Raw genomic sequence first — 18,864 nt, 5'->3', positions numbered from 1 at the left:
CTGAGCCCGCCTCAGCCACCTCCCGTCTGCGACCGACCCGCCCACCGGCTCCTGCCCTCGCCCACATCCCCAGAGCACGCACATGGCAACGAGCTCTTTGCGGCTGCACAAAGAGGCCCCTGCGAAACCCGGCGAGCAGCCAGGCAGGCAGCCACAAGGAGACTCCTCCCTCCCGCCCTGCCTCAGCGGGCCAGGTGGGGCGCAGCCCGGGCGGGAGGGAGAAGGCGACGTGGGACTCCGGCCGCGCCAACCCATTAGAACCCTTTCCACGCAGCAGCCGGCAGGGGCGGAGGGCGCCCAGGCAGGCTGCAGTCGCCCCGCCCTCCCCGCGGACGAGCCAATCGCAGCCCGCCCCCGCCAGCTCGGCCATTGCCGCCCCTCGCGCCGACCCTCCCCGGCCGCTTCCCTCGCGCCAGACGAGTCCTTTATGTCTGCGGCCGCAGTGCGCCTGCGCCTCCAGCGCCATCTTGCGGCCTCCTCCCCCCTCCCCTTGAGGAGGAGATTCTGGAACGGGGAAGCCGGGAGGGAGGCGCCGGGGAGGGAGGGCGCCGCGCTTCCAGTGCCGGCCAGCGAGCTCCGTGGCTGCGGCGAGAGGCCGCCCGTCTTCACCTCGCGCGTGATGCCCCACGTCTTCGGCTGCCGCTCTTGATGGGGACGCGCCTGGCGCCCGCCGGCTCCAGCCGACTGTACGTAGCAGCCGCCTCGGCGCTCGCGGGGCGGCCCCCCGCCTCTGAAGGGAGGCTGCCGCCGCCTTGCTTTGCCCGGGCACGCCTGGGGGCTGCGGGGAGCGCCGCAGGCTCTTCGTCTTAGGCGGAGGGCGGTGGGCCTCCTCTGCCCGCGCTGGGAGGGGACTGCCTCTGAGGAGGAGGAAGGCCAGGGCTTGAGCGCCCCGCTCCCGGGAGGGGAGGGAGGAGGGTCCTGGGTGCTGCCGGCTGGTCGCCCTCGGAGCGTCTGCCTGCCTGCCTCCCGGCTGCCTCGCTCTTCCTCCTCCCCCCACTCGCTGGGTGTCCCTCCAGCTGCGCTGTCTCTGCCTGTTCGTCTCCTCTCCCCTCCATTCTGTGGAGTTGCGCTCCTTAAAATAGCGGTTGTTCAATGCACCAGCCTGACTCAGCTGCAGACACCAGTGCGAGGAAGATGGCGCACCCAGCGATGCTTCCTCGAAGGGGCAGCAGCAGCAGCACCGCCAGCAGCAACGTCGTGCCGGCTCTGCCAGTCGGAAGCAGCAGCAGCAGCAGCAGCAGCCTGGAAGATCATCCACCACCCTTGCTCGTCCAGCCGCCGCCTCCTGCCGCAGCATCATCTTCCTCCTCTCCCGGGCCGCAGCCCCCTCCTCCGCAGAGCCTTACTCTCCTCTCTCAGTCGCAGTCGCAGCCCCTCGCCCAGGTGGGGGCTCAGATGAAGAAGAAGAGCGGCTTCCAGATCACCAGCGTGACCCCTGCCCAAATCTCTGCTAGCCTCAGCTCCAACAACAGCATCGCGGAGGACACCGAGAGCTACGATGACCTGGATGAATCCCACACGGAGGACTTGTCGTCTTCAGAGATCTTGGACGTTTCCTTATCCAGGGCCACTGACTTGGGGGAGCCTGAGCGGAGCTCCTCTGAAGAGACTCTGAATAACTTCCAAGAGGCTGAGAGTCCAGGGGCCGTGTCTCCCAACCAGCCTCGCCTTCCCCAGCAGCAGCACCCTTCTTTGCCACATGCCCCCCAGCAGCAGAGCATGGTGATCAATGGGAGCGTTCACCCTGCTCATGGACACCATTACCACCACCATCACCACCATCATCACCACGGGCCTCACCATGCACCACACTCTGGGATGGGTGGTACAGCGACCCCTGGAGGACCTCCAGCCAGTCCATCATTTAGAAAACTGTCTACTACTGGAAGCTCTGATGGCGTTATAACGGCTGCCATGCCAGTTTCTGCTGCATCATCCACTGGTACTCCTGTGGCTGCTATTGTGTCTCACTTCCGCACTACTGGTACACCTGGGGTCACTTATACCAGTGGTGCTACCAGCAGCACGTTAAGCAGTGTGGTTTGTGGGAGCCCTAGTGTGGCGAGCAGTGTGCCTAGTCATGTTAACGTGAATTTAAGTAACGTTGCAAGTACTGGTAGTGTAAATGCTTTATCAGGAGCTAGTGGCAGTGTTAACGTAGCTGTCTTGAGTGGGGCTGGCAATGGCACGAGTGCTTCCTCTAGTGCTGTCAACAATGCAAGTAATCCAGTTGCTGCATCTAGTCAGTTTCACCCTGCAGCCAGTACATCAAGGTTTAGAGTTGTTAAATTGGATTCCAGTTCAGAGCCTTTTAAAAAGGGGAGATGGACATGCACAGAGTTCTATGACAAAGAGAACTCTGGCATAGTTACAGAAGGAATAGCAGTAAATAAAGCAGTAGACACCCTAAAACAAAACCCCCTTGAAGCTACTTCTGAAAGGGAGAGCACCAGTGGGAGTTCGGTTAGCAGCAATGTAAGCACACTGAGTCACTATACGGAAAGCGTGGGAAGTGGGGAGATGGGAGCACCTACTGTGGTGCAGCAGCAAGCATTTCAGGGAGTGAGTTCTCAGCAGATGGATTTCAGCAGCACTGGCCCTCAACCTGTGCCTGCACCTAGTATACCACAGAGCATTTCGCAGTCACAGCTTGCTCAAGTTCAGTTTCATCCTCAAGATGTTAATTACCCTCCACAAAAACCAGGTGTCCAGGCTCCTTCCTCAGCCAGCCTAACCACAACTTCTGCTCCAGTGAATATAATAGGTGTTCATCAACAACCTGCCATGCCAACTGTGGCTCAGCAGCAGGTACCATATGCCCAATCAGCACCACCTGTGCAGACTGTTCCAATTGTGCCACAACAGCAGCAGTTGCAATATGGGCAAGGACAGGTGCAGCACCCACCACCGCAACAGATTCCTATGCAGATGGCACCAGGGCATGCTAAACCAGTCAGTCAAAATTCTGTCTCTGGGCCTGTGCCAGATTACCTACAACATCAGCCAATGCTTCAGACTCCAGCTCCTATGCAGTCTGGTCCTACAGTGGTGGGAACAGGGACGCCTGTGCCTGTTGCTCAGGCACCAAATATGCAACCTTCTGTACAAGCACACTTGGCAGGGGCACCCTCTCAGCCTGTTGCACATGCCCAAACCACAATGCCAACCATAGGAACTAGTGCTCCAATGATGAATGTTGGACAGCAAGGAAATGTACCTTCTATGATGCAGCAGCCACCTGTTGCAAACCAAATTGCCCCTTCTGTGATGCTGCAAAGTGCTGCTGCTCCTCCACCTTCCCAGGTGGTGCCACCTGTTCCTGTTGGGATTATTCAGCCTGGGCCACAAACCAGCACATCAAGCCTTCCTCAACCCTTGGTTATTGCTCCACAGAGTACTTTGTTACCAACGCAAGCAGCAGAATCTGTTGTTCAAGGAGTGGCTAGTCAGCAATTGCCTGCTGTTAGCCCTGTGCCACCTGCTACTGCAGTTCCTGTTCCATGCAATTCTGCTGCAAATGTGAGCTTGGCTTCCACCAAGAATGTAGCACAATCAGGTGTGCAAAATGGGAACTTGGTCCAAAACATCCCCCAGCCTCCTTTGATGTCCACTAGCATCAATTTGCCTGGAGTTCAGAATGTGCCACAACAGATGTCCCTGAACCCTACCCAGTTCTCTGCACAATCCCTTGCTCAGTCAGTGACAAACCGAGGTGAAGATGCCAGGCGCTCTACAGAACCTACCTTGATTGGCTTATCCCAACCCATCGGTGGTGAAGGTGGTATTGGAGCATCCTTGACCATTTCAGATGTGAGCAGCAGCATGGCTTCATCCCTTTTCCCCCTGAAGGTACTGCCACTGACAACACAGCTCATTGATGGTGAGGACGAGAGGTAAGATCATGTCAGAGAAAATGTTATAAACTACCTTTACTTTTTTGACAAATGTTCAACCAAATGCAAGCTTTATAAGGTAGTTTTAATAACTGATGTTAACAAGTAATGTTTTTGTTAGGAGCTCAGCAAAGACTTTGTGCTTAAAAATGCTTGATGGCTGTAGTTTCAAAAGGGTAACTTGGGAAAGTTGAGGCAGGATAGGTAGCTATGAACTTTGAAGAAGATAAATCATGATGGAAGGTTCCATGATTGTCCAGAGGGGTTAGGGTTGATCCATCTCTGTGTATGTATGTGTAGCATACTACTTCATGTAAAAAGCGCAATGATTAAGAATATCAAAGTAATGCTGCTTTAGGTATATTTTGTAAGCTTTTGTCTAAGCCAGGCCTAATTAAAACTCTTGATTTGCAGGTTTAGGTAAACCTGAATACATCCAATGAATATATGGAAGGGATTGCATACCAAACATTTCCATTTTCCTTTGGGGTTGAACTTCTTGAGTGCCTTTATTTTTCTCCCAGACCATTGTGAAATTGGATATCGTCTCTTTAATCATTTATCTTCCCTTGCTGCTTTCTTTTCTGAGTACTGTTGTTTGACTGTAACTTAAATGAAAAAACCACTTGAAATCTGAGGGGATTGCTCATTGCATTCTTTTTCCAGGCTGTCCAGTTGCTCTATGAGGCATGACGTTCCTTGAAATGTATGTTGTACTTGACATGCAGGGAAAAAAAGTCTCAAATCTATTTAAAAGTGGGATGTTAATTTGGACCTTATGTGGCATATTCCTCTTTTTTCTTTATAGAAATCATGCTGATCTTAGACTTCATGCTTTCACTTGGCTAAATTTATGTAGTTAAATTTATGTATAGGTCACAGGTGTGGTGATTTTATTTAAATGTATAAGTTTCCTTCTGGCCCCAGCAGGCTTCTCATAGTGGTCTGGTCCTCATAGATTCCTCACTATCAAACAGCTTAAAACTTTGAATGGTGAATGAGTTAATGGTACTGGCAAAGGGTGTTGCTTGTGATATGGAATATATCCTTTGCAAATTGAATCTAGTTCCATCCTAGCTATAGTCATTTGCAGCCAAACAGGTGCTGTGGCTTTGCAAAGCTTTTCAGATGGACTATCGTTTTCAGATGGACTGCAGTCTCCTGCTCTGGGCCAACTGTGTTTTACCAAACATGGGTAAAAGTATGTGTCCTGGTTTATTCAGAATTGATTACATTTGTAATCAGTTCTCCTTTCAAGGTTAGAATGTAACACTGTAGCCTCAGGAAAATCCTGTGAGGTAAGTTAAGTTGAAGTACCAGCATTAAGTCCTTGCTTGACATTGACCCAGAGTGGTTAGAGGAGTCCAATTACAGAGCAAGCAGATGTTTCTCAGGAGCCAAGGCAGGCTAGGCTGAAGTGCTAGTAGAGGTAAGTGTAGTCTGGGCTGCTCAAGTGGCAAGGCAGCCTATATTTCTATTTTTGCCAAAAGATGTTGCTCAGGCTGAGGACTTGGCTTGGACCTAGGCTTGGAAACATTGCACTATACTGGGAGGAAGCAATTTTTGGAACGGAAGCATGGGCAATGGAAAGGAACTCCTTTAGCCCAGTGGTCTCCAAATCGCAGCCTCTTGTGTCACAAGATGATCCATCCAGACATGGCACAGCAGTGACAAAGGCCTTCCATTCTGTGTCTAGCCACTTTTTTGCAGTTGAACTTAGCAGCAACTTGTGCCGGTAAGCTGCTTCTGCTGCCTGTTGCCCCAGTTTGCTCTGTGTCCTGATTTCCTGGGGGACATAGCTGCCCAGCTCAAGTTGCTGTGAAGATGGGCTGCAAAAAGAGGTGGCTGCAGTGTGGAACAGAAAGCTTTCCTCACTGCTGTGTCTCACAGCAGGTTGAGGTTTGGAAACCACTGGGCTAAAGCAGTGGAAGTTCCTTTCCATTGCCCATGCTTCCCGCTGTGCCCAGATGATCTTGTGACACCCGAGTCCCCTGCTTTAGTCCTCTCAAATGTCCCTACCATTAGCATTTTGGGATATTGACATGAAATACTAATGGAACGTTAGCATTTGAATAGTCAAATATTGGTTTAAGTTTTCTTAAAGCATGCTGGAATAGTGAAATCAACAGGTTTGATATCCCATGCTGACTGCAGAAATAAGTTAATTTTTATTGTGAAGCAATGAAATAACTCTTAAAATTGTAATGAATTATACCTCTTAACATTGTCAGGTTAAGTTTCCTTAAATTGGAATGCTTCACTGAACAGTTCTCTTCATGGATAATTCTAGGCAATAACCTTTTCAACTGTTGACTTCTTGTATTCCTGTTTGAAGATGCCTGTGGTTACCAGCAAATGGCCAGGAGGAGTTTTGCTGGGTGACTAGGTATGGGACTTACACAATGGCTTTCTTGGATTCAAGTAATATCTGACAATATTGGACCATAGTCAAATAGTGATGGATTGACAGTATTTTACTGTTTAATCAACCAGTGTGCCAGCCCTACACTAACACACACATCATGCATTGTAGCACAGTTTATTCCTCACGTTTTGACTGTGTTGGTCATGGATGTTGTTGGCCAGATTATAATGACATACAGTGAGATTAGCTACTAATTCTGGATTTAGATTTAGTTTGGGGTCCATGGAAACTTGTTGAGTCTAGTTTTACAGACTTGTGTATACTAGGTTTAACATGGTGAAGGCTGCTTATTTCATCATTTTTGCTATCATTATAAAGAAGGTGTCTTGTTGGAATGTGAGTTTCAGCTGCTTACACTGATCAACATACAACTCTCCTTCCTTAAAACTAGTTGAAAAGCTAGGGGTTAAGCAGGAATGAAGTAACCTATGAAAACAATAGAAAACAAAATAAGATGTTAAGGGAATTTTGAATTAGAGGCAAAGGAATAAATGAGAGGTCTTTTATTATAGCTCCTTTGATTATAACTTTTATTTATCTAAAAAAAAAGGTTTTGCTGGATCTGTTACCTTTCTCTGCTGAATGCTGCAGTGTGAGTTTTCCTGTTGAAGACTAAATTCTTCAGGAGGTCTTGGCCACTGGCACCGTGAACGGTGAGACCTTGAAGCAGCTGACAAGCCTAGCCGAGTTATGCCGAGTTATTCCACCTGCTCTTTGACTGCTGTCAGCCTGTGTGGGAGGGAAATGGACGCCAGAATGTGATACCAGATCATAAAAGATCCATCTGAAATGTTGTGGTTCTTGAAAGACAGAACCTTCTTCAATTGTAAAAATCCCTATTGGGATTTAGTATAGCCCGCCTATGTAAACTGCCTTGAATTAAAATATGAGGAGAAATCTGATGACCAAGAAAGGCGGTATATAAATACCTGTATTATTATTATTAAATTTCAGTTTAGGTTCCCAGTGATCTTTCTACTTTTCAGGTAGGCAAGTGAAATTATGTTGGTGTATTTGTTGACAGTTCCATTGGTTAATCCAGCTGTTTAGCTATTTCAGCTGTCACTGTTTCCTAAATATGCTTTTGATTAATTGAGAATGTGACAGTGTCTGTCAGACTTTGATAATATAGGCTAGTTCATGCTTGTGTTAGAATTTGCAAATATTCCAGTTAGTTGGGTGTCTTCACCAAGCAAAATGGACAAGAAGCTAATTTTAAATAGAACAAAAATAACTTCCACTATTAGTCACTTTGGTTGGCCCACAAGAGCCAGGGCATACTCCTTAGCAAGGTGTAATGCCACGCCATCTGTCCTGATGTCTGGGAGACTTACTATACTTGGAAAGGTTTTGCCAATGTGGACTGGGTGTGGAAACTATAGTGCATATACTCCTAGATTGCTCACTTTACAGAGACGCATGATAAACCCCTAGGCTCGATCTGGGCGAATATGGGGGGGTCAGTCAGACCAGGAAAGGGTTCCGTTTGTTCTTTCCACAGAAGCTGCTGATGCAGTGGAGAGAACAGCAAACTTTTTGTGGGAGATCAAGAGTTGGGTTAATGAGCAACAATGAAGCTGTAGTTGGAGTACTTGTGGATTATATGGATTTTTGTAGTACTGTATTTACACCATTATGCCAATAAAGTTTTCTAGACTTGACACTTCAGTCTGATAGTGGGATATCTGCAAAACTTTATTTTTAAAAAGTGTTATGTATATTTGATTTATTGACTTTTACTTAACATTTACAGATGGAAGCATTACAGATTGCCTCTCCTTATAAGTTTTGCTATTATATATTATCAGTGATCTGAAGTACCATATACAGGGGGGCTCCTTATCTCCCTCTTTTAGTGATGTTCACCCTAAACATGCTTGTCCAGATGAAGGATCAACTTTCAATGAAACAGTAGTTTATTTAGGGGTTTTTTAAAAATGCATAATAAATTAATACTTTTGAAACCAATATTCATTCTGCTGAGTCTGATACAAAGGATAACATAACCTAATTTCACTTAAAATAATCTAGTTCCCGATTCCAGTTTAAAAGTTATACTTTGCATTCAATCCATACTTAAATTGCTTTCAAATAAGGAATGTTTAAGACAAGAAAATAAGAAACTCAGCAGACTCATACAATCTCTAACACTTCCTGCTTTACAGTCTCATGTGGATTAACACAGTTCCAGTGTTTTAGAAAAGGCTATAATTGCTCCATTAATTCACTTTTTATACTCTATTTCTCTCTCCCCCATGTCCTCTTATAAGTGATGTTATGCATTCCATGTCCGGGCCGCATTTTTCTTTCCTGTTGTTCTGTAGTTAGTGAGGTCTTGTAGTTTGTGCAACCAGGGCTTTTTGCAGCTATCAACATTGGCATTTAGTTTTTGTTTAAACATTAGATGTAGCCCTGATTTTTCCAGTAATATACTTAAGAGGTTCCAGTGACAATGCAACTCCCATTATCTTTATATGGGCTGTCATCTTTTTCCAAAAAGTCTTCACCAGGGTTTCCCCTGTGGCACAGAATTCGGCAACATGGAAGTTTGGTAATAATGTGTGATGCCATTGCCAAACATCCAGTTGTTGTGACACTGCGCATCAGAGAAAGCACACTGCACGCTGGCACAGTAACATTCGGGAGAAGATTGGTCCTTGCTGCCTTATAAAAGCTCCAAAAATGCTCAAAATCCAGTGTCATTATTGCTTTGCCATCATGTCTTGTCCATTGTTCCACTGATTCTGTTTATCTGAACTGGTTTTAAATACCAGTGAATGAAAGTTTTGCAAAGTTATTTTCAGCTGCCTCCTCCAATGATAATTTTTGTCCATATCAGCTTCCACTGGCTGTCAGAAATAGAATAATTGGCTCTGATTCTACAGTATTAATTCCAAAACCTTAGCATATAGTCAGTTTTCCCATTTGTATTTCTTTTATATTATTGCTCTGGATTTGAATAACCAAAAATTTTATAGAGAGATTGCATGTTCTCAGGATGGTTGATGAATAATTACCGTTCTAATGTTGAACTTCAGTTGTTGGCCCTTTACAAATCCTGTCTGATCTTGATGACTTTAGGTCTAGCCTTGTTAAACACGGATTTTTTAATACACGGATTTGACTCAACACAAATGGTCACTGCAAATGAGAAGGAATGTGCTGATCCCTGGAGAAGGGGAAAAATGCACCCCTTTAAAATCAGTTTTAAAAAGTGAACAGTCCTTTAACAATAGCCTCCTTAAATGAGAGAGAGAGAGAGGGCAGCTGGCTGACAATCCATCAATCCTTCTTTATCCAGGCGACCCCTCCCTTCCCCCTGAGTGAAAAGAAAGGTGATCACTTTGCATTGGTGAAGGGAGAGAATGAGTGAAGCACCTTTGTAAGTGCTTGGAGGAAGACTGAAGGATTGTCTTCTTAATGACTCTTATCTTACACACAAAGGTCAGCAAGGCTTTTTTTTAAATCACTGGAGCCAAGAAACTTTGTCTTTTAAATTGATTTACTATAGTGCGTTTTTTCACCATCTAGTGTTTGGAATGGAACCCACATGAATAATGAGGCGCAACCTGTATAGTTGCTTAAGACATTAAATCTTCTGACCAACACTGCCATAAGCTTTTGATAATCAACATTAAGAAGATAGGTCAAAAGGACTTCATTTTTTGTAGATTTTTAGTTTTGGAACGAGACTTAACTTTGATTCAACCCAGGTTTCTGGAATATCTTTTAAGAATACATTATTAAATGGACTTCTGAGAACCGGGGTTAGTTCATTACTAAATTTCCAATAGAGTGCCACTGTAAAGTTCATTTAGTCTAAAGCCTTATCAACTTTCTGTTGCTAAATTGCCTTCTTTTATCTTCTGTACAGTAATTTCTGCATCCAACATTATTCTCTACTCATGTTAAAGATGGAATATCTAATTGACTCAAGAAGGCTACATTATCTGGTCTAGACTTATGAGTCTCATATAACTTCTCATAAGTTTGCAAATTTTTCCTCCCCTTGACTTGCGTATCCCCTCTGTTGTGTTAGTCCTTGTATAATATGTAAGTTGTCTCTATCTTCTGCCAGTGTTTTTGCCAGATTTTCCCTTGACTTATTTCCATAGTTGGAGACCTTTTTATAATATAGCAGCTATTTTGCTGCCTTATAGATGTCTTAAGAATTTTAACTTATCTTTTGCTCTGTGGTTTTGTTTTGTTCAATGCGAATTATCTTTAAGTGTTCTTTGCTCGATATCATGAATTGTTTGCTGGTGCCTGTGCTTCTTTAATATGACCTTTTTTACTTATAAAAGACCCTCTCATTGTAGACTTTAACAATTTTCCAAACAATTGTATGATTTACTCCTTGTACCAAATTAATATATTTTAAAACACACTATCTGCTCTCCGTATTCCTGTGCTACTTGTTCGTTTTTATTAATTTAATATTAAATTTTGAAATGCTTTCTGTTTGTTCCTGTTTACCCTTTGCAGCTTTACTTAGGTATGGTCAGACTACAGGGGTATCAAACACAAAGCCAGCTTCCCATGATAATTGTGCTGTCTCATATCTTGAAAATATGAACAAGACTGGCACATTTTCTCTTGTCATTTGCAGCTAATGAGTGCCTTTGTGAGAACAGAGTGCTTATTTCTGGCCATCATCTGCTTAATGATGTCACTTTCTGCTTAATGGTGTCACTTTTGGTCCTCTGCAGGCACCATGAATGATAACTTTGGCCCTTTGTGTGAAAAGAGTTTGACATTCCTGGATTATAACATAGCTTCAGTTTCAAAAGCATCAACCTTATTTGATATTCTGAAACTCACAAAGATGAAGTCTATCCTCAAATAGCATTTATGCTGGTTAGATTAAAATGTAAAGTTCCTTTCTTGAGGATGAAACTATCTCCATAGATCCTTATTTGCAGTTTATTTAGAAATTCTAATAGACAAAAATGAAACAGGTTTGTAAAACAATTTTCTGAAACATTACAAACAAGTCAAAATTAACTTTCCTAGAAGACACCACAGCTGTGTACCGTAAATGGTAGTATTCAAATTTTCATTTCAAACACTTTTAATAAAAATGGAGAAAAATTAGCTTTGCAGTAAATTTGATATCATAAATGGGACAGAACCTGTACAAGAGTAATGTAGGATGAGGGGAAAAAAGGTAAACTTTCTGTTCCAAACATTAAGCTTTATTATTATGCTGATTGTATTGACTGGATAACAGACTTTCAGTTGAATCCTATGCATGTCTCAGAAGTAAGTTCCACTAGAGTCAATGGGGCTTACTCCCAGGGAAGTGTGGATAGGATTGGGCTGTCAATTTAAAAAAAAGATTTGGAATAAAACCAAATCTAGGCAATTGGGAAAAATTATGAAATCTAACAGCTTGATGATAAAACATAGACTGTGGAGCAGATATCATGAGAAATTGCCTATATTATTTATGATGGAGACTTTAAAACTCAGGGGAGTTTAGGTCCACTTCCATTCGGAAAGAATCTCTATTGTATTTTTATGCTTGCTTTAGGTGCATTTGTGTTTTTATATGATGAAGCAGCAGCAATGATGCAGGACGCAGTCTTCCTTTGTTTGAATAGCGAATATTATATTCTTACCTGAATATAGCCTAACCATTCTACTTATGAGCTCTTATAATGTTTGAAAAAGTAATTCTTACTAGGCCAAAAGGCACATTACCTCAGAAACACACAACGTTTTCTTAAAACTTTTAGTGAATTGAAGGAGGTAAAAGCTTGTATGATGAAATAAGAGAGGTAGTTCTACTTAGCATACATGGGAATATGCTAATAATTACTTACTATGTATTAACTTAAGAGAAAGCTGCTACAGCATAATGATTAGGTAGCATAGAACATCCATTAAGGTACGTAAGATAAAAAGAAGTTATAGTGCTGCAAATGCTTACGAGAAACTGGCACCTCTTTGCATTTGCAGTGGTCTTGCCCACATGGCATATTTAAAAAATAAAGGCAACAGATTAAAATGACTGATGGAAAGGCTGGGGGAGGGGTAAAAAGATGGATCCTTTACTTTTTCTATTGACATTCTAAAGAGATTAAACGCTGAAATGAGAATTACTGGTGTAGTGTAATGTCTAAGAAGCTGAATTACGAATTGAGGAATCGTTGGTTCAAATCTCATCTCTCCTATGAACTTTCTGGATGCCTTAAGTCTCTCTCTTTCTCATTTCTGATCTACAGTATGGGGGTAATACTGTAATAATACAGGGTTGCTGTAAAAATTATAATGTATGTGTACTACTTCGAACCCTTGAAATGTCATATGTCATATTTAGGCTACGTCATATTTAGTATTGATTACAGCAGTGAGTCATATGTGAAATAGTGACTTCCTTTATGGTGGGAAAATTGTAGGCAAAAAAACTACTTTAATATGCAGCTGTGTCAAGTTAATGAATTACGTTAGGGTGGAAAGAGATGAGAAAACAATGCGTAATCAACATATGGAGTTCATTGTCACAAGATACAGCTTCTATTGCGTTGCATAATGTTTAAGAGGGAGAGGTTAGACACATTCAGTTAGGTATGTCAGTCGCTATTTATGCGAGTTAAATGGGATCTTTGTGTCTAGGAATGGTATTCTTTTGGATTCTGGTTGTTGAGAGAAAATAGCAGGGGATGGCTATGTCCTTCATAATCCAATAGATGCCTTCCCAGGAACATCCAATCTTTACTGAAACAGAGTGCTGGCCTAGAGATAAATGTTTCTTGTAGCAAGGTTTTTTCTTTGTTCTCTTACGCAATAACCGAATATTAACAAAACAAGAAACTTGAAGGTTGTATGAACACAAGGGCATTTTGGACAAAATATGAAAATCCATCTAGCTAAAATTTGTGCCTGTATTTTTATAGGTACAAGACTAAGGCTTCTATTCTAGCCACATTTCTTTGGGAGAAAGCCCCACTGAATACAGTGACACTTAATTCTGAGTAGGCATATATAGGATTGTGCTATCTAGAAGTATAGAATTACTCTAGAAGTAGAGTAATAACAAAAAAAAACTGTTTGTGGTTAAGCATTTTGTCAAATCAGTGTAAGAACTGTTTGTGCATAGGAAGTTCCCAGTTCATCACCAAAAGCAACAGAAATAAGAGAAACTACTTTTGGAAGCTGGATTATCTAGCTATTTGACTAGATAGAATAAGACATCGGTTTTTTCCTTTTTTATAAGGAGATTTGCCAATGGAAATGTGTACGTTGAGATTTTGCCTATTTGAATGTTGATCTGGAACTTTAAGGCATCCAGATTCTTGGATCTCCTTTGTTGTATTGAAGGGCAGTAGCTCTTGGAGGTAAGTTTCTTCTTCCCAGCAGACCTCTACAAAAGGTAATTTCATACAAATACCACCTCCATCCCCAAATTGCTTCCATATGTCTTTTCCTTTATTTTTACTTATCTTGTTTGGGGGGGGGGTCGTCAATGGCAGCCTTTCCTTTTCTTTGCCGAAGTTGTGTTTTTCTGGAGTTTCCCCTATATATAGTCGTCTGCCCTGTTTTTTCCTCTCTGATCTGATTGAGTACAGGCATCTTTTTGAGTCCTTTCAGCAACAATTTTTTTTCTTGCTATTCTCACCAAAATATATGAATTTCTACATTAAGGGTGCTTCCTGCCTTTAAAAACTGACAAATTAGGAGAAGTAACATGTTTCTTTTGTTGTTGGAACTTTCAGCTTCCTTTTCAGCCTGTAGCACAGACCCAGCTGCTCTCAGAGTATGTTTCTGTTTAGTCTTCTTGCTGGATTGTTCTTCTTTGCACCAGCCATCATTCAGAGCATGTTTGAGCTTCTGTACAGAAAAAACCTCCCCTCTGGGTGTGTTTTGTGTTCTCAGTGCACCTTTGCTGTAGCCCTAAGCAGACCTAGAAAGGAAAGGAGGAGCTAGGCAAGCAGGTATGGTATTGCAGCCTTTGGACGCAATCCTGTGTGCACTTTCCTGGGAGTAAGCTCCACTGAACACAATGGGACTCACTCCTGAGTAGATTTTGTAAATGTTTACACTCTGAGTGTTATGGATTTTAACTTAACATGTATCTTGATGTAACTTTCCTTTAGATCTTTCTGCTGTCACATTGACAATTACCAAGTTTTCTCATCACTATACATTTTATCTGTAAACTTAAATTTATATCATTTACTGGTGACATGTAGTGCGGGGTGCTGGTTTAAAATTTATCACACTGGAAGCTGATTCATTTGCTTGGCTCCTGAATTTTGGAGCTGGCTTCTAGATCCAACACAAACTTGTTAGGCCCTGGTCTAGTATACTTGGAAACAAAATAAAGAAAATCTTTTTAAAACAAGCTAATAATTGAACTTTAAAAAAGTTAAGTGTTCCTTTTTGATGGCTTTCTTAGTTACTATAGATACTTGCCTTTAAGTCAATCTCACAGATAAGTTGAAGGCAGAGTTTGAGCCAAAAGTCATGGAATTTTCCGTGACCCTTGGATAAGTCAGGGGTTAAACTTATGGGAGTGTCTGACTATAGTTTTGTTGGTTTTTACCTGAGGCCAGATCCTAAAAATAATCTTCCAGTAATTGTTACCTAAGAACTCTACAGAAGATCACAAGATACATTTTTATTTAACTTTTTAAATTCTGATCTTCACAACCTTTTTGTAAGCACTGTTAGAGTAAATGCACAATAAACAACATACCAGTAGAACATTGGTTCGCAACTTGGGATACATGTACCCCAGGGGCACTTGACAGGACCTTTAGAGGTACTTGAGAAAGAATTGAATAATGGCAGAAAAAAGGCAGGTAGTGCTCCAGAATGCCTTGCAGGACCAGCAAGGCAGGAAGGGAAGTAGCTAGTTGGTTGTGAAAGCCCCACCAATAGCTAGTCTTTGGTCATCAATTCATGTATGAATCAATGTTTGAAAATCAGCACAGTAAGAAAGCTGAAACGTAATATGGAAAGTGATCAAACACCAAGAATTTCTCAGGACACTTGTGGTGCAAAACAATGGAAAGACATAGTCTTCAGTTCTTCAAACAGATAAAGAGAAAATACTGTGATGAATACATGAAGTTCATATAGAGGAGTTGAGGGTTTATATTAATATTAATTACAAACATTTAGCTAATATGAGGGGTACAATTTATGGAAATGGGCTGCTAAGAGGTATGCAAGTGAAAAAGATTGGAAACCACTGCAAAAAAACTATTAATCAAATTCTTCTTTAAGGTGCCTGGTGTGTTAAGCCAGAGACTATACATAAAACATACAACTTATAACACATAACTGGGAGTGTGCAATTCAATTCACAGCAGAGAGACAAGCAACAAAGAGTGACTGTGAGCAAGTGCAGCTGCACATAGTTGCAATCCTATTTACTCAGAAGTAGGCCCATTGCTCTCCATAGGTGTTATTCTTAAGCAATGGTGCACTGAATTGTAGCCTGGAACTTAATTTCAAATGGAAAGGAGGATTGCATCCTGGTGTTTAAGAAAAACAGACCTCTGCCAAATATTTTGCAATTTGGAACAGGGCTGGAGCAGAGTCTTCTAAAGCAGTGGTTCTCTTTTAGCACCAGGGCCCACTTTTTAGAATGCGAATCTGTCAGGACCCACGGGAAGTGGCATCATCAAGCAGGAGAATTTTTAACAATCCTAGGCTGCAATCCTACCCACACTTACCCAGGAGTAAGTCCCATTTATCATCATTGTTAATACACATGTATTGGCAACCTTCAGTCTCGAAAGACTATGGTATCGCGCTCTGAAAGGTGGTTCTGGCACAGCGTCTAGTGTGGCTGAAAAGGCCAATCCGGGAGTGACAATCCCTTCCACACCGGGAGCAAGTGCAGTCTGTCCCTGGTCTGTCTCCCTGGCTATGGGCCTTCCTTCTTTGCCTCTTAGCCTCAGACTGTTGGCCAAGTGTCTCTTCAAACTGGGAAAGGCCATGCTGCACAGCCTGCCTCCAAGCGGGCCGCTCAGAGGCCAGGGTTTCCCACTTGTTGAGGTCCATCCCTAAGGCCTTCAGATCCCTCTTGCAGATGTCCTTGTATCGCATAGGACTAATACACATAGTAGCTTGTTAAAAGTATAGGTCTGTAACATTTCCTCAAATGCAGTCGCATACTATGGTAGTATCAAGTCTAATATATTGAAAATAAAATATTGAAATGAATGGTAACCCATCTGAAATTGGCTCACGACCCACCCACTAGGTGGGTCAGTCACTGGCTTTTTCTCAGGAGGAGAATAAAAGGTTAGCTTTGGCTTTGGTTGCCTTGGAGATTAACAGCTGTCTATCTCTTCATTGCTTCTCCTGTGCAACCAGTTACTTGAAAAAGCCCTCTCCCCTGAACAACCTCGGAGATTAGGCGAGGTGATGATCTGATTTATTGGCAGAAATTTCTCACCCTATAGGGGAGTATCTATGGTAAATGAGGAGTTTGGAAGAGCGTGAGGCTCTGTGCATTGTTTATTACTGGTAGATCCTGGCCCAGAGGTACCAAATTGGTAATGTAATTTCTTTTGTTTGGCTCATGAACTGGGCCAATAAATACTGAAATAGAGGTAGCTCTCATATTTAATGGGGGAGAGCCACTGGTGTACCTGGGGGGGCAAGCAGGGCGCGGGGCCGACCCTCCAGGGGTACCACAGAGCCTCGCCCCACCCCTGCCAGGAGGAGCGCCCAGGAGCACTGTGAATAGGAAGCTTGCTGCCTCTCTGTCAGCACCTGGGCGCCAACTGAGCCGCCCCTCCCCTCCCCCTTCATAAGAGGATAGGAGACATGTGCCCTAGAGAGGCACTTATGCTCTAGGGTACCCATCTCGTCTCCTTCTATAAAGGAGGAGGGGAGAGGGGGGCGGTCCAGTTGGTGCTGAGATGCTGCCTGGGAGGCAGCGTCCGGCTGCCTCCCAGGAGCGCTCCTGGGTGCCTCTGCTCCACCTCTGAGGGTGTCCCTCAGGGGCGGAGCAGAAGCAGCGCGCACCCCCTCCAACGTCGGAGGAGACGCGCACTGCTTCCAGGCCCCCACAGAGCCTTCCACACAGCTTACAAGCTGCGCGGAGGTCTCCACTGCAGCGGTCTGGGGCTGCTGGGAGCAGCCCCAGACCACTGCCATGGAGACCTCCACCGTGCGAAAGGCTCCATGGGGGCCTTGGCTGCCACCTCCATTCCCCCTTATTTTCAAAGGGGGAACGGAGGAGGCAGCTGAACGGAAGTAATTGTGGTGATGATGATGTCACTGCAATTACTTCCGGGTCATGTGCGCGGGGGGGGGCGGTGGTGGAGAGGGGGTGAAACGGGGTGTGGGGGCGGAATTCTGGGGGTTGCCCCAAGCGCGGGGACCCCCAGGAACACCACTGCGGAGAGCAACTGTCCTTATTCACTCCAGCAGCTATTTGCTGGTCTCTTTTGTGCATTTTGTTAGATCACTGATTTTCAACGTTTTTCATCTCATGGTGCACTGGCAAGGCACTAAGATGGTCAAGGCACACCATCAGCTTTTTGACAATTGACAAGGCACACTGTGCTGTCAATGGGGGCTCACATCCCCTAAATGGTCCTATTGATAAATGACCCTCTCCCACATTACCGCGGCACACTTGGGGACCATTCGCGGCACACCAGTGTGCCACAGCATGATGACTGTTAGATTGTGAGCTCTTATGGGACAGGAAATCATCTTTTCATTTATTTTGCTATGTAAACAGTTTTGTACACTTTTGTTGAAAAGTGGTATCAATAGTAGGTTGAATGGAATCAATGAGATTAGCAATCTTAGCTGGGCGGTGGTGAGGGGTTGGGAAATACGAGGTGATTCATTAAAACTAGATGGAGATGTCAAAGTGTAGGAAGTGCATAGTAGAAACAAAGTAGAAATTGTGGATTGTGGATGAAGGTTATGTGTGGATTTGCCAATAATGGGAAAGATGGTTAAAGGATGCATTCATCCTAGTTTGTTTATGGGTAGATATTATTACCTGATGGGTAATACTTCCAATGTGTAGAAAGATATTATCCAGAAGATGAAGGTCTCAGCGCTGTGTCTGGTTTTTTTCTTTCCCATCTACTGCTTTTCCCCAGTAATGTACTGATGCTTTACAAGACCTGGAAGGTGAGAGCGATGTACCCAAACTGAGTTTTAACACTGAACTGCAATCCAATGCTAGGTATCAATCTTTCTCTCTCCATTGGCCCCTCCCTTCCCCCAAGCAGGTTTGCATTGGTGAAGGGAGGGGCTGAATGAATTGGTTGGAGGAGGACTTCATAATGACTCTTATCTTAGAGTCAAAAGGTCAGCAAGGATGTTTTTAAATCACCTGAGCAAAGAAACTTTGTTTTTAAAATTGATTTGCTATAGTGCGTTTTTTTGCCATCTACCTGAGTGCTTGGAATGTAGTCTCAGCCTGTATTTAACGGCCAGTGTTTTGCTGTTGGCTCTAGACAAGTCTTCAAGGAATTTAAATACTTTCTCCAATTCAGTTGCAGTTGTAGTGATCTTGGGTTCTCTTGCAGGATGTTGCTTCTTTCGGTGACTTTACAA

At 43.7% G+C, this 18,864-nt stretch overlaps 2 protein-coding genes across 4 annotated transcripts in view; both read left to right on the top strand.

Annotated features, from left to right (window-relative positions):
* TPT1 (tumor protein, translationally-controlled 1) overlaps window positions 1–18,864 on the top strand; it is a 302,395-nt gene that overhangs the window by 187,329 nt on the left and 96,202 nt on the right. The window lies entirely within an intron of this gene.
* Window positions 514–18,864, top strand: part of TSC22D1 (TSC22 domain family member 1) — an 82,149-nt gene continuing 63,798 nt past the window's right edge. For all 3 annotated transcript variants that reach the window (XR_010794201.1, XR_010794200.1, XM_066622679.1), the window contains exon 1: window positions 514–3,893. Coding sequence is in view for 1 of the 3 variants with exons in the window: in XM_066622679.1 (XP_066478776.1) it covers window positions 1,093–3,893 (2,801 nt within the window). In the remaining 2 variants the exon portion in view is untranslated. The remainder of the gene's footprint in view (window positions 3,894–18,864) is intronic.

The sequence above is a fragment of the Tiliqua scincoides genome, chromosome 3, assembly GCF_035046505.1.
Source record: "Tiliqua scincoides isolate rTilSci1 chromosome 3, rTilSci1.hap2, whole genome shotgun sequence".
Lineage (NCBI taxonomy): Eukaryota > Metazoa > Chordata > Lepidosauria > Squamata > Scincidae > Tiliqua > Tiliqua scincoides.
This window is presented reverse-complemented; position numbering and strand designations above follow the sequence as displayed.